Below are 16,345 nucleotides of genomic sequence, written 5' to 3' on the forward strand. Positions count from 1 at the left end.
AAGCAAAAAAGAATCCATTACATTGTGATTCTGCTCATTCAGGGACCTTGTCATTTTTCCATAGCTTCAGATATTTTACGATCATTCTCCAACTTATCTCTTTTCTGGCTTCTTGTATGAAACTTATTACAGGGACTATTTCTATACCTGCAAAGCATAGTGCATTTAGAGAAAAAAAATGTGCCCACTCTAATCCTGTTCACTCGGGCCTTCTGTATTGTTGGCAAAATTGTAGATGACCTGAATGTTGACCAACTTTGTTCTAAGTCTGTCTAGAACAGCACTGCCTTCAAAGATGTGGGTTTTTTTTTTTTTTTGTAAATCTATGTTTAATTTATATTTTGTTTTGTAACTTTTGCCAGTTGAAGAAAGCTATTTAATTCCTTCAGAGAGCTGTTTTGGGACATTAGAAGAATATCATTCGCTATTTTGAAAGTACAATGGCGATGCTATTTTTAAGACATCTTCCGTCATTCCCATGATTAGCCAGTCTCTGGGGGCTCCAGGAAAAAGACCATTTAAATTTGCTGCATCCAGAGCCTGACTTTGTGAAGCTGCCTTTTTTTGATCTTTATTCTTTTGGTTTAGGAGACATCCAAAATAGCCTCACTCGGTGGGTAGGCTCGCTCTCAAAGAGCTCGTCTTGCAGGTGTTGGAGCTGACTGTTTAGGTTCTGCCAGAATGGCACTGAGACAGTCCAGTTGGGAACCGCTAAATGGGAGCAGCAGCTCACACAGGGATATTTTTCATTCTTGACATTATCCTTTATGGGAAAGGGCCTTATTTAGGGGAACATTTTCATTTTAATGGTTCAGAAACCTGAACCATTTCTATGACCTCATTTTCATCATTTGGTGCTGGACAGCCAGCCAGGAAATTAGTGGGTCCTGAAGAGCCAGGTACTCACCTTCTTGCCTTTCATTCTCGATAGCAGTCCTTCAGGCAGGCCACTCTACGCTGAATGATGAAGGCTGTGTGTGTTACGTGTGTATGTGTGAGTGTGTATGCAGACATATATACCTTACACGTACTTGAGGGCTGGATGTGATATCTCACACCTGACATTCCAGCACTTTTGGAAGCTGAGGTAGGAGTTCAAGAAGCCAGGAGTTCAAGACCACCCTGGACAACATAGTGAGACCCCCATCTTCATAAAATAGTAATTAAAAATTAGCTGGGCATGGTAATACACACCTGCAGTCCCAGCTATTTGGGAGGCTGAGGCAGGAGGATTGCTTGATCCCAGGAAGTCAAGGCTTTAGTGAGCTATGATCCTACCACTGCACTCCAGCTTGGGTGATAGAGTGAGACCTTCTCTCAACTGACCAAAACTATACATGCACAGGCAGTATCTATGTTATTTTGGAAATGTATCACATAAGTATTTAATGTATGAATAGCAAGGCAGACACACTACATTTTAAAGAGATATGTCAGATAGAAAGAGTTAGTAAGCATTTAAGGGCGAATGATCCTATATTTTTGCTTTTTAGGAGGTGTACCCAACCATCTCGTTTACCTCTGATAAAGTTTATTTGGGGGCCATAGACAGATATAGCTACTCCCTAAGTATATACTTAAGAAATCTGGCTAGGCGTGGTGGCTCATACCTGTAATCCCACCACTTGGGAGGCCGAGGCAGGCAGGTCACAAGTTCAGGAGATTGAGACCATCCTTGCAAACCTGGTAAAACCCCATCTCCACTAAAATACAAAAAATTAGCGGGGCATGGTGGCACGCCTCTGTAGTCCCAGCTACTCAAGAGGCTGAGGCAGTAGAATTGCTTGAACCCAGAAGGTAGAGATTACAGTGAGCCAAGATTGTGCCATTGCACTCCAGCCTGGTGACAGAGCAAGACTCCATCTAGAAAAGAAAAGGAAAAACGAAATCCACAGGTAAACCTTGGATTCAGTAGATTTAAATATTTGTTGCTTTTCATGAGGGCTAACTGTGAGTAAGAGAGAAGTACTTCATGTCCTCCTGGGCTTTCCTGAGTAGCAGGGGAGATGGACTAGGATGATGGGTGACTGCAGTACCCTATGCTGTTCTTCAGTGATGTGAGAGGCTGCTAAGAGTCCAGACAGGGACTGATACCATGAGAAGGTCAGAAGTCTTCTGGGAAGAAGGAACATTTAAGCTAAGAGAGAGAGATGAGTAAGAATTTCCCAGGAAGGGGAAATAGGCATGTCTTGCAGACAGAAGGAGTTGCATGTGCAAAGGTCACTGGAAGAAAAGAGAGATGAGAGGCTTAGAGTCCCACTGGAAAAGGAATCTTCACCCGCTCATCAACAGCTTCCCTATTCTAAATATGAGTTCTCTGCACAAGAAACTAGAGGACTGGATTTTTCATATAAGATGAAAAATCAGTATATTCATCCAGCCACGGTGCTTTAATTAAGCCTTTATTTAAGATATAAAATGGTAGGCTGGGCATAGTGGCTCACAGCTGTAATCACAGCACGTTGGAGGGCTGAGGCAGGAAGATCATAAGGTGAAGACATGGAGACCATCCTGGCCAACATGGTGAAACCCCGTCTCTGCTAAAAATACAACAGTCAGCTGGGCGTGGTGCCACACCTCTGTAGTCCCAGCTACTCAGGAAGCTGAGGCAGGAGAATCACTTGAACCCAGGAGACGGAGGCTGCAGTGAGCCGAGATTGTGCCGCTGCACTCCAGCCTGGCAACGGAGCAAGACTCGTCTCAAAAAAAATAGAAGATAAAATGTTGTATTTGCATGAATGCAAGAAAGGACGCTATCACCTAAAAATACCAAAGACAAAGAAAAGAACAATAACTAGGATACAGGAGGATCAGAATGTATGATTTACAAAAATATTTTAAAGTAAGCAAGTCATGCCAGTCTGGCAATCCTCTTAAGATTCCCATTATCTGCCCTACTAATTTTCCCTGCTCATGACAGGGCTCAGGCCACAGATTTCTTGTCTTTAGTAGCATTGAAGGTAAACTCTGGGAAGGTGTGTCTCTGATGCCCCTCTCTGTACCCCTTTTCTTGCAGTCTGGATTTTTTAAGCAGTTACACATCAGCATCACACCCAGCCCTGTGCTCAGCAAGCCAAGCTCGGAATGTGCTTGTTTTATTCTGCTTTTTAAGGCAGAGGTAAAAATATTCATAATCTTTTTAAAAACTGCAAATTGCTGTTTTCTTGAGTTAGAATTCTGACCATGAGGCAGGTCAGAAGAAACAACCTTAGCACCTGCTCTCAATGTTGCCTGGCACCTTGCACTTCTTAGCAAAGGTTCCTCACTCATGGTGAGGACCCAGTGAGGTCTCTCTGGTTCCGTTGCAACACCCAGGTGAGAATTTTGATAGCCTGATGACCCACGGAGACCATGCCACTCTCTTGTCTCAGTGGGAGGTAGAATTGTCCAAAGGAACAGGTAGGAAAGTCTGTGGCATTTCGAGGACTGTTTCTGGGGCAAGCTCTTTCTGGACCCAGCTTTGTCAAATCTCAACTAAGCATCTCTCAACTTGAGGAGTACGGAGTAGCTGACAAGAAAAGAGAGAAGTTTAGCAGAATATCATAACAAAGAGAATAATAATAAAAAAGAATCAATATATTCTCTTCACTTAAAAATGACACCTTGATGAGAACAGATTAGGCTATTTCCTTTTTAGTGTGTGCCCCTTCCTTGGTATTCAAAATCTATTTCTCTCTCTACCTGTTTCTCTCCTATATGTGCATAATGCTGATTTCAGGGCAGTAGGTTTGCCCTGGGTTCAGACACAAAGCGTGAGAGCAAGATTCTTGAGGATAATGTTGGACAGGTGGGTGAGTGTTCAGTGTCACCTGGCTATGTTCTTCCTGGTGCTGTGCTAACAGTGACTGCTAGTTCCCACGGCAGAAATGATGCCAGCTCGCCCTCCAGCTGTACACTGGGTCTACGGATTTTCTTTTCTTGCCTAGTGAGAGACTGTAAATCCACAGTACTAGTTTCTGTAGTTCCTTTTGGAACATGTGGCATGGCTGTGGTTGCTAGGAAGTCAGGCGTATCAGGGAGGAAGAGAATGTTGCCAAGAAGCCTGGGACATGTGATTTTGGCTTTACCTCTACATGTAAGCTTCAAGTAACCAAGTCAGATATCCTTCTCAGAAATCTATAGAAATCAGCAATATAAAATTCTACTTACTACAAAGAATGAAAATCTTCTCTTTTTGAGACAAGGGGGACAGAGTCTCACCAGGCTGGAGTACAGGGGTGTAATCACAGCTCACTGCAGCCTCAGCCTCCTGGGCTCAAGCAATGAATGCTCCCACCTCAGCCTCCCAAATAGCTAAGACAATAGGTGCAGACCATCACACCCGGCTAAGTTTTTTAGTTTTTGTTTGGGATTTTGTGACAGGGTCTTGCTCTGTCACCCAGGCTGGAGTGCAAGGGTGTGATCACGGCTCACTGCCACTTCAATCTCCTGGGCTCAAGCTGGGATCAAAGGGGCATACAATTACACCCAGCTAAATTTTTTTGGTAGAGATGAGGTTTTGTGCCATGTTACTCAGCCTGGCCTTGAACTCCTGGACTCAAGTGATGCTCCTGCCTTGGCCTCTCAAAGTGCTTGAATTACAGGTGTGAGCCACCATCTCTGGCCCAAAACCTTCTTTTGGTGGTTTCGATCACACATAGTGAAATGAGAGGTCATAGAAATTAAATCACTGGGCCATACATTTTAATCTCTGTAAGCAAACAGATTTCTCGAGTCCATTCTGGGATTCTAATCCAGTGGATACAAAGCGAGGCCGGGCGCGGTGGCTCAAGCCTGTAATCCCAGCACTTTGGGAGGCCGAGGCGGGTGGATCACGAGGTCAAGAGATCGAGACCATCCTGGTCAACATGGTGAAACCCCGTCTCTACTAAAAATACAAAAAATTAGCTGGGCATGGTGGTGCGTGCCTGTAATCCCAGCTACGCAGGAGGCTGAGGCAGGAGAATTGCCTGAACCCAGGAGGCGGAGGTTGCGGTGAGGCGTCACCGCACCCCCCCACAGCCGGGGAAAAAAGAGGAAAACCCCGTCTTCTAAAAAAAAAAAAAAAAAAAAACCAAAGCGAGTCTAGGGAATCTGAACGTTTAATGTGCTCCCAAGTTCCTTCTGATGTGCAGCTAAGCTTGAGATTTATTGGCCAAGAGTTAGAACTGTCAAATAGAGCGAAATCCCCCTAAATTCTGTCTTTTTTCCCTTTGAAGAACAATCATTTCCAAGCTATTTAGTTAGCAAGCATATTTGGGAACCCAATGTAAGCATCCTAGAAGACTCGGCGAGACCCTTCTGTTATGGAGCAAACGAACTTAAATTAATCAGGTGATTCAGGCTTATCCCACTCTCAGATCCTCACTGTGGGAAAGATTATGGAAGGTAATTTGGTTCAGCCTGCCAAAGAAAAGCAAAGTATTTTTTCTCGATACAGTTCACCCTTGAACAACATGGGTTTGAACTGTGAAGGTCCACTTATATGTGAATTTTTTTTCAACCAAAGGCAGTATTCCCAGGATGTGTGACCCGTATATACAGAGAGCCGATTTTCCTCTATACTCAAGTTCCACGGGATGACTACAGGACCTGGATGTGTGAGGATTTGGGTATCTGGGGCGCAGGGGTCTTGTAACTAATCTGTAGTGGATACTGACATAGAGCCGTCTATAGAATCCCAACAATGATCATGTACCCTCACGTGAATAGATCCACATCTCTGTCCTCTGTTGCTGATGAGCCTATTCTGACTGTTGAAACTTTCTCTTAGCCAGCCCATTGGACCATTCCTCTTTAGCCTTAAATTTGGATGTCATTACAGAGATCTAATGTAGGATTAGGAGTTATAGCAGGTGATTGTAACTACCATGCCTTTGTAATTATTGTGCATTTCTGTGGTAAAACTGAGTATTACAATGTCCCAACTAAGCCTGGAGCCAACAAGGATTATTTGATGCTAAGAGGAGCCCCCAAATACTCCATCATTGCACCCACTTTGCAGTGAGAAATCAGAAAGAGCTGGGCAAATTTACATGGAAATTGTTCGAAAGGTTGGTGTATATTTCTGAAAAAGATGTACAAATATTTTTAGGGGCTTTAAAAATAATGTGCCATTTTCTGTACTCTCAGGAACAATGTCAGTGAAGACAAAATATGGATTTTGACAATATGCAGTTTAGTGGGGTTGTTTTCTGAGGCTGAACTATTAAGACCCAAATGTACCTGTGGTGAATTAAAGGGTATATTTGTTATCTATCAGTAAAAGAGGAAGTGGCCAGAATGTTATTACAAATTATATTAACAAAGTTTCTTTGTTACCTGTTGATATGAAAAATAAATACTGACCTAATGCTAGAACTTTTCAATGTGGGTACACCTTTCCCTTTCTGGTTAATGAAATAATATGGGAGGTTGTCAAATCCAAAAGCATGTATGCAATTTGAAGAGCAGGAAAGTATGAACACAAACATTGAATTGTTTGTATTTTGAATCAACTGAAATTTATTTCTATTCATTTCATGTGACTTTTTTGTTTATTAGACCAGAGAGCTTAAGATTTATTACCAAAAAAAAGGTCTTTCCTTTTTTTAGGCTTTTAACTTTTGTTTTTGAGAAGTAAAGGCTGTCGAATTGACAAATTTGAATAACCCTAAAACTGCATGAAGAAGAGATGTTCTTAAAACCACACAGCATGACTCTGTAGGCAATGTTAGAGGATTTTGGCATTCATTGTTGAATTTCGTGCACACGTTTTTATTTTATTTTTAATTTGCATGTCAGAAAAGTGGTTCCCTTTTCTTTTCCTCATTATTTCATTTTATTCTCTGTGAAGACACTGTACATTTATTTTGATCTCATTTTCTTTTTGTTAGATTTATTTTCTTCCGTAGTGACATTTAGAAAGGTATTTTTGGTATCCTTCTTTGAATTCTTCAGGGGTTACAGCTAACTGGGGACAGAAAAAAAAAATCTTGTTCACATTTGTCGCTTAATTATTGCACATCTCAGGACTCTTATAATTTCTCTAATTTGCATGTTACAGAACTGAAGCCAGGACAAGAAATAGAAATTAAAACGAGAGAACGTTTCCAAGTGGTCGTTGACTGAAATAATAATCTGCATGTTGTTTTCCCTTCTCCCTCCTGCATGCAGGGATTTGGTTTCGTAACTTTCGAAAATAGTGCCGATGCCGACAGGGCGAGGGAGAAATTACACGGCACCGTGGTAGAGGGCCGTAAAATCGAGGTGCATGTTCAAAATATTTTCCTTTTCCTCTTTTTTATAAATGTCTGCTTCACGCTCATTCGTTGTTCCAGATGCATCACTGGCGTCTTGTATGTGACCCTATTTCCCCCTCATCGTTTATATATATATATATATTTATATATAAAAAGGAAAACTGGCCTTACTTTTTTTTTAAATTTTACTTTATTATGTTATCTTATTACTGCTGAAAGGTGGATGGCAAACGTGAGACAAAAGGAAGGTTAATTGTAAAGGGTTTTTTTTTTTTTTTCTTTTTGTTAATTTCCATGTTTTATAATCAATGGGTGCAGTAGGTTCCAAAGAATAGACAGGGTTGCAATCCAAACAAAATACAGAACAGTTTCTTTTTCTTTTTCTTTCCACTTCAGGGTTGAAGAGGGATCCACAGTGGTTTGCAAATTAAACCAAATTGGGAAAACAAAAAGATTTAAAAAAAAAAATGAGAGGTTTTACTAAATGTCTCATTTTTTTTTTTAAGAAGCCAGTTTGAATTTCTGTATTCTTTTGATCCCAAAGTGAATAATCAAACAGGATTTCCTGTTCAGTATCTGGCCCCTGTTCATGGAAAGCATAAATGCCAAAATGCTGACACTCGGAGTCTGCTATTTGGACCACTGGGATCTCCCGCAACATAGCCACAGGGTCATATTTGTTAAAACTTTTTTTTTTTAAATACCAGTTAAAAATGCTTTAGTCTTTGGAGTAAGATGTTGCATATTTTGCCTTTCATTTTCCCCTTCGACGATAACGCTTAGGCCCCTCACCAAACTCTCAGTAACCATGGTAACTGTATACAAACCCATGCTGGCGATGGCGGTGAATGGTAAGTGGTGAAGTCCATCTGCCGTTTCACGTACTTAGTGCTGATATATCTATATACATATATATATACCACGTGAATTTTTTTGACTTGTTGTATTAAGTTTTCTTGATGCTCTATTTTTTTGGATATTGGTACGCCTGTAACTGAGTGTACGCTCTAAGCTAGCCTGGGAGGCACTGACTGGATTGAGTTATGACCGGTGCACATCTTACTCAGATTGTTAATTCCATATTGTGTTAAACAATGCACCCTTCTCTTTTATCCTTTCGTTAGCTGTGACTTTAAAGCTTGAATGATTTCGTTAATTCTTGCGATGTAAAAGGCTCTTGTTCCAAGTGTTGAATGCTAGATGTTGCTTTCCTGATGGTTCTTTCCTCCTGAAGTGTTGCACACGGCTAAGACTCGTTTGTCCCTTTTATTGACATTTCTGTTCCCTTGTACTTTGTCTCTTCCCTCTTCTCCACTGCATGCTCCTTCATATGAACTTTATTTTATGTTTAAAAAATATTTATCGTTTCTGTGTTACCATGGAGTACACGCATGCTTTTAAATCTTCAATTATGCAGTATCTTTTAATTTGCTTTTACTGTCTCTTTATTAAACTCTTAATGATATGACATTGCTTTATTGAAATGATTTGTAAGTTAAATGGTTATGAAGTAGATGTAATTTTAAAAATGTATGATTTTGTTATGCACCTACTGCCTTTTATAAATTAAAATGCATTTTAGTTTTTAGTTTTCTTTTTTTAATAAGTAAATCACGGTCATAATGCATGCAACTAATTGAATTGGGAGCTGGCCTTAGAATATGTGCTTATTTGAGTTTTCTATGTACATAGGTCAATAATGCCACAGCACGTGTAATGACAAATAAAAAGACCGTCAACCCTTATACAAATGGTAAGTACACATCGGCCTTTTGCAAGAAATCCTCTCTACCTCTGAATCTTTTAATCTAATCAGAAATTCTATTACAACAAGCTGTGTTTGCCTGTGCATTGGCACTGTGTTTTGACTACTGACCTGCTACAGTGAACCACCTACATCAGTAAGATCATTTTCACAACAAAGGCAAATGGACTGTTCAGGTTAAGTGTGCATATCCTTCTTTTTTCTTAATTCTTGTTTGGGACTGAGATGCAGTAATTACTTGGAAATTAGTTTTGTCATTTGATTGATTGGTTATTATCCTAAGTTGAGGGGAGAATGTGAGGTTTGTTCATCTCCTTGTTGATTATTAATCATTCCTGGAAGTACGGTCACAGTTTATTCTGACTTTTAGTCTTCTCTAGGGAGATTAGGCATTTGAAGTGGTTTGGAGGATACCTCATGTCTGAGTTCCACAGGGTTAGCAGAAGGTGTGGCTGGGTTCTTTGTTCCTCTCTGGGCTGCTCGATGTTGTTATTTTGGGCTAGCTGTGAATGTTGCTGTGTACTGCAGACCGCGTCACGACAATGCAGTTCTGTTTTTAGTCAGTGATACTTCTCAAAGCTTCTAAGAAGCATTCACATGCGTTATTAAAAAAGTTCAAACATTTTGATTATTTCTTCTCAGAGTCAGTATCTTTTAAGATAGATATATGGGGGACAAACCTGGCACTATGTTAATCACATAGTTGTCATTTTTGTACCAAAAAATGAAGCAATGCAGTAAGTTGAAGTATATACACATGGTAGATTATACCCATTAAAATGAGCAGAATAAAGACCATAAAGGATCTTGTGATAAAAAATTGAAATACATATTTACAGCATAACTTCAGCTAAATTATAGTATGCCAAAATGCTAAGGGTTGTGTTCAATTGTGAGACGGCAATGTTTTGTCTTTGACTTGTAGGTTTATAAAAGTAATATAACTTTGTTACATCAAAAGGAGATATATGGAATTTTAGACTTGTGGATTTCCATGTGCAATTAAAACTTCAGATTTTTTAAAAGTAAAAAGAAATTACAGATATGTCTAAAATATATTTAAAATAACCCCACTGCCACCCTGGTTTCCTACCTCCCTCTCAGAGGAAGCCACTTTTACAGATTGTTGTTTATAGTTTTATTTTGCATATTCACGTCTATACATTTAGTAGGTGTTCATTTATAGTATTGACGGTATTGTATACATTTTTGTGTGACTATCATGATGCACCTGTCATTTTTAATTGGCTTTTTATAGCGTTCTTTCAATATTAATATATACAGATTAGACTATTTCAGCGGTTACATAATATTACACAAAACAGATAAACGGATTCAATCAGAACTAAATACTGATTGTTCTATAATTGTTTACATTTTCCTGGGATAAGCAAGGATTATCAATTGGTGATTTTTTTTTTCCTGTTTCTTTTGCCGGTGACTACCATTTCAACAGTCAGTTCTCAATTTTAACAGGGGCATCATTCAACTCTCTACATGATAGGGCTCTAAGTTGTAAGACCAGGAGAATTATTCTGCTGACTGTTTTTCTCAGCTTTACCAAGTTAGACATGCCGTTAAATGGTATAGACTATTTTCATACCAGACTTTGAATGCTAAGTGCTGAACTGAAGCAAACCTCTGATTTATGTGTCATGAAGCCTTTCTGCTTGGGTAGAAGTAACAATTCTGAAACTTGCCAGATTTAATATGTGGTGACATCAACCTGATGGCCAGGCATGTTCTTTAATTACGAAGCTGCACAGCTGCCCAGGCACATATGTGCTTGCACCCTCATGCATAGCTTCTCGTGTGCTGAGTGAGAAACTGGAGCAAGAAAAGTCCAGTATTATTCCATAAGCCATATGCATGTGTATTTAAAGAAAGAGTTATGGATCAATTTTATGGCCAGGGGCTGACAACTAGACCTGTAGGATTTTTTAAAACACAATTCAAAGCCCATTTACAAATAACTCGCCTTTATGGAACATGAGGTATGCATTATGTGAAGTATTTTAAGTGCACTGGACACACATGAAGCCTTTTAAAGAGGACATCATTATCCCTATTTTAAACAGGCAACATTGAGGCTAGAGAAGACGAAGTAATTAATACAGCTTTTTCTTTTTTGAGACAGACAGGGTCTTTCTTTGTCACCCAGGCTGAAGTGCAGTGGCACAGTCTCGGCTCACTGCAACCTCTGCCTCCAGGCTCAAGTCATCGTCTCCAGTAACTGGGACTACAGACGTGCCACATTGCCCAACTAGTTTCTTTTCTTTTGTGTAGAGACAGGGTTTTGCCATGTTGCCCAAGCTGGTCTTGAACTCCTGACCTCAAGCAATCTGTCCATCTCGGCATCCCAAAATGCTACAATTACAGGCATGAGCCACCAATTCTGGCCTAGCCTTTTTATTATAAAGTAACAAAATCTTGTGGCCATACTGTGTGTATCAGGAATCAATTTCCTTTTGTCTTCTTGTAGAACTGCACTCAAATGGCAGCTAACTACAGTAACGAAAAATTATTAAATTAGTAAATGTGCAACCTCATGTTCCAGCTACATGTTGGCATGCATATCCCATGTTCGATTCCAGGTAGCTGTGCACTCAGTTTCCAGGATGTGGGTCTCTCATCCCTGTACATACAAAAAGGCACTCCAAATTGTGCCTATCACACATACTGAGTATGGAACCTAAGGGGTAGATGGATAGTCATGGTAGAATTTATATATATATATATATATATAAATTTATATATATAAATATATATATACACACACACACACACACACACACACATATTGTATTGCACTTTCGGTTCTTGGGTAAATGTGAAGAACATGCAGGATTGTTGCATAGGTACATACATAGCAGTGTGGTTTGCCGCCTTCCTCCCCATCACCTATATCTGGCATTTCTCCCCATGTTATCCCTCCCCCGCTCCCCCCCCCCCTGCTGTCCCTCCCCTAGTTGCCCCCCCCACAGACCCCAGTGTGTGATGCTCCCCTCCCTGTGGCCATGTGTTCTCATTGTTCAACACCCAGCTATGAGTAAGAACATGCGACGTTTGGCTTTAAGTTTGCTAAGAATGATGGTTTCCAGGTTCATCCATGTCCCAACAAAGGACACGAACTCATCGTTTTTGATGGCTGCATAGTATTCCATGGTGTATATGTGCCATAATTTCCCTGTCCAGTCTCACCCATGGGCATTTATGTTGGTTCCAAGTCTTTGCTATTGATGTGTCCTTATAGTAGAATGATTTATAATTCTTTGGATATATACCCTGTAATGGGATTGCTGGGTCAAATGGAATTTCTATTTCTATGTCCTTGAGGAAGCGCCAGACTGTCTTCCACAATGGTTGAACTAGTTTACACTCCCACCAATAGTGTAAAAGAAGTGTTCCTATTTCTCCACGTCCTCTCCAGCATCTGCTATCTGCAGGTTTTTTAATGATCGCCATTCTAACTGGCGTGAGATGGTATCTCAGTGTAGTTTTGATATGCATTTCTCTAATGACCATTTTTTCATATGTTTGTTGGCCTCATGTATGTCTTCTTTTGTAAAGTGTCTATTCATATCCTTCACCCACTTTTGACTGGGCTTTTTTCTTGTAAATCTGTTTTAGTTATTTGTAGATTCTGGATAGTAGCCCTTTGTCAGATGGACGGACTGCAACAATGTTTTCCCATTCTGTTGGTTGCCGATTCACTGTAATGATAGTTTATTTTGCTGTGTAGAAGCTCTAGAGTTTAATTAGATCCCATTTGTCTATTTTGGCTTTTGTCGTCAATGCTTTTGGTGTTTTAGTCATGAAGTCCATGCCCATGCCTATGTCCTGAATGGTTTTGCATAGATTTTCTTCCAGGGTTTTTATGATGTTAGGTCCTATGTTTAAGTCTTTAATCCATCTGGAGTTAATTTTAGTGTAAGGTGTCAGGAAGGGTCCAGTTTTCCCAACACCATTTATTAAACAGGGAATCCTTTCCCTATTGCTTGGTTTTGTGAGGTTTGTCAAAGATCAGATGGTTACAGATATGTGGCAATGCCTCCAGCTTTGTTCTTTTTGCTTTGAATTGACTCGGCTATGCGGATTCTCTTTTGGTTCCATATGAAGTTTAAGGTGGTTTTTTCCAGTTCTGTGAAGAAGGTCATTGGTAGCTTGATGGGGATAGCATTGAATCTATAAATTAACTTGGGCAGTATGGCCATTTTCATTATATTGATTCTTCCTAACCGTGAGCATGGAATGTTTCTCCATCTGTTTGTGTCCTCTCTTATTTCGTTGAGCAGTGCTTTGTAGTTCTCCTTGAAGAGGTCCTTTACATTCTTTGTTAGTTGTATTCCTAGGTATTTTATTCTCTTTATAGCAATTGTGAACGGCAGTTCGTTCTTGATTTGGCTCTCTTTAAGTCTGTTATTGGTGTATAAGAATGCTTGTGGGAGATCCCAGATGGCCAATTAGACACAACTCCAGCACACAGCACTCTGTGAGAGAGACACAGAAATCCAGAGATCTCCTAGCTCCAACCAAGGTACCAGGTGCATTTCAATGGGTCAGGTCCAAAGGTGAGCAAAGCCCACTCAGGGCAAACTGAAGCAGGGAAGGGTGCTGCTTCGCCCAGAAAGTGCATCTGACTAGTGAGTCAGAGGCTCCCCTCGGGCACTCTGGTCCGGATACAGCCCTTCCCCCAAAGCCTCAGCAATACACAGAACAGGGGATCTTTGCCACTCAAGTGCCGAGAATTACAAACACAGAGTTAAATAGAAGCCTGCAGACTGAGCTATTGCCCCGACTCCCTCTGCCCAGAGAGAGAGGGAGCTATAAGTGGAAACAACCGGGCAGGCCCCTATCCCAGGACCAGAGAGAGAGGAAGCTAAAATGGGGAGACAGCTGGGTACGGCTGGATGGGTCCCTACCCTCTCCCACAAACTCCAGAGGGCTGAAGCTCTGACTCTAGCAGGTTGCACAGCCAGTGCCACAGTCTGAGATAAACCCTGAATGATCCAGCCCAGTGGAGGAAGGGCACAACCCACCACTAGAGGGTTGAGACTTCACTACATGTTTTAATTAAAAGTACAGGAAGCCTACATAGCAATGAGACGGTGTAGCAATGAGACGGTGTTCTTGACAACCCAGCAGTGCCTACAGGTCAGCGGAAGAGGCGGGCCTAATCTCCCAGTAGAAACAAAAAAGACACAGGAAGCTTCCCTAGTAACCTGAAGGAGTCCCTAGAAACCCAGTAGCGCCTCCACAGGCAGTCAAGCGACCTCATCAAGCAGATCCCTGACAGCACAGCCAGGTAAGTCCACAAAGATGAGTAAAAAACAGCGTAAAAAAGATGAAACCATCAAGGGCCAGAACACCTCTTCTCCTTCAAGGCATCGCAACTCCTTAACACAGGATCACAACTTGACCGAAAAGAGCGACGAATTGACAGAAACAGGCTTCAGAAGGTGGATTATAACAAACTTTTCTGAGCTAAAGGAACACATTCTAACTCAGTGCAAAGAAATCAAAAATCTTGAAAATAGGTTAGACGAAATGCTAACTAGAATAACCAGCTTAGAGAAGAACATAAATGACTTGATGGAGTAGAAAAACACAGCAGGAGAACTACGTGAAGCAAACACAAGTTTTAATAGTTGAATAGATCAAGCAGAAGAAGAAAGGATATCAGAGATGGAAGATCAACTCAATGAAATAAAAGAGTGAAAAGAAATGAACAAAGCCTCCAAGAAATAGGGGACTATGTGAAAAGACCTAACCTACACTTGATCAGTGTACCTGAATATGATGGGGGGAATGAATCCAAGCTGGAAAACATGATCCAGGATATTATCCAGGAGAACTTCTTAAGCCTAGCAAGGCAGTCCAAATTTCAAATTCAAGAGATACAGACAACTCCACAAAGATATTCCTATACACAAATAACAGACTTAAAGAGAGCCAAATCAAGAATGAACTGCCATTCACGATTGCTACAAAGAGAGTAAAATACCTAGGAATACAACTAACAAAGGATGTAAAGGACCTCTTCAAGGACAACTACAAACCACTGCGCAACGAAATATGAGGGGACACAAACAGATGGAGAAACATTCCATGTTCATGGTTAGGAAGGATCAATATCGTGAAAATGGCCATATTGCCCAAAGTAATTTACAGATTCAATGCTATCCCCATCAAGCTACCAGTGACCTTCTTCACAGAAATGGAAAAAAACCACCTTAAGCTTCATATGGAACCAAAAGACAGCCCACATAGCCAAGTCAATTCTAAGCAAAAAGAACAAAGCTGGAGGCATCACACTACCTGACTTCAAACTATGCTACAAGGCTACCGTAATCAAAACAGCATGGTACTGGTACCAAAACAGAGATATACACCAATGGAACAGAACAGAGGCCTTGAAGGCAATACCACACATCTACAACCATCTGATCTTTGACAAACCTGACAAAAACAAGCAATGGGTAAAGGAGTCCCTGTTTAATAAATGGTGTTGGGAAAACTGGCTAGCCATGTGCAGAAAGCAGAAACTGGACCCCTTCCTGACACCTTACACTAAAATTAACTCCAGATGGATTAAAGACTTAAACATAAGACCTAACACCATAAAAACCCTAGAAGAAACCCTAGGCAAAACCATTCAGGACACAGGCATGGGCAAGGACTTCATGACCAAACCACCAAAAGCATTGACAACAAAACCCAAAATAGACAAATGCAACCTAATCAAATGCCACAGCTTCTGCACAGCAAAAGAAACAGTCATTAGAGTGAATCGGCAACCAACAGAATGGGAAAAAATTTTTGTAACCTCCCTCTCTGACAAAGGGCTAATATCGAGAATCTGCAAATAACTAAAACAGAATTACAAGAAAAAAAACAAGCCCATTCAAAAGTGGGTGAAGGATATGAACAGACACTTTACAAAAGAAGACATATATGAGGACAACAAACATTAAAAAATGCTCATCATCACTGGTCATTAGAGAAATGCAAATCAAAACTACATTGAGATACCATCTCACACCACTTAGAATGGCGATCATTAAAAAATCTAGAGACAACAGATGCCGGAGAAGATGTGGAGAAATAGCAACACTTTTACACTGTTGGTTGGAGTGTAAATTAGTGTGGTGATTCCTCAAGGACCTAGAAATAGAAATTCCATTTGACCCAGCAATCCCATTACTAGGTATATATCCAAAGGATGATAAATCATTCTAGTATTAGGACACATGCACATGAATGATCACTGCAGCACTGTTTAGTATAGCAAATACCTGGAACCAACGCAAATGCCCATGGATGATAGACTGGACAGGGAAAATGTGGCACATATACACCA

At 40.6% G+C, this 16,345-nt stretch overlaps 1 protein-coding gene across 1 annotated transcript in view; it reads left to right on the forward strand.

Annotated features, from left to right (window-relative positions):
- RBFOX1 (RNA binding fox-1 homolog 1) overlaps nt 1–16,345 on the forward strand; it is a 2,532,432-nt gene that overhangs the window by 2,392,094 nt on the left and 123,993 nt on the right. Inside the window, 2 exon segments of the mRNA XM_032257864.1 lie at nt 7,135–7,227; nt 8,913–8,973. Coding sequence (XP_032113755.1) covers nt 7,135–7,227; nt 8,913–8,973 — 154 coding nt within the window.

The sequence above is a fragment of the Sapajus apella genome, unplaced genomic scaffold (genome assembly GCF_009761245.1).
Source record: "Sapajus apella isolate SASKATOON/1434 unplaced genomic scaffold, GSC_monkey_1.0 scaffold99, whole genome shotgun sequence".
NCBI lineage: Eukaryota > Metazoa > Chordata > Mammalia > Primates > Cebidae > Sapajus > Sapajus apella.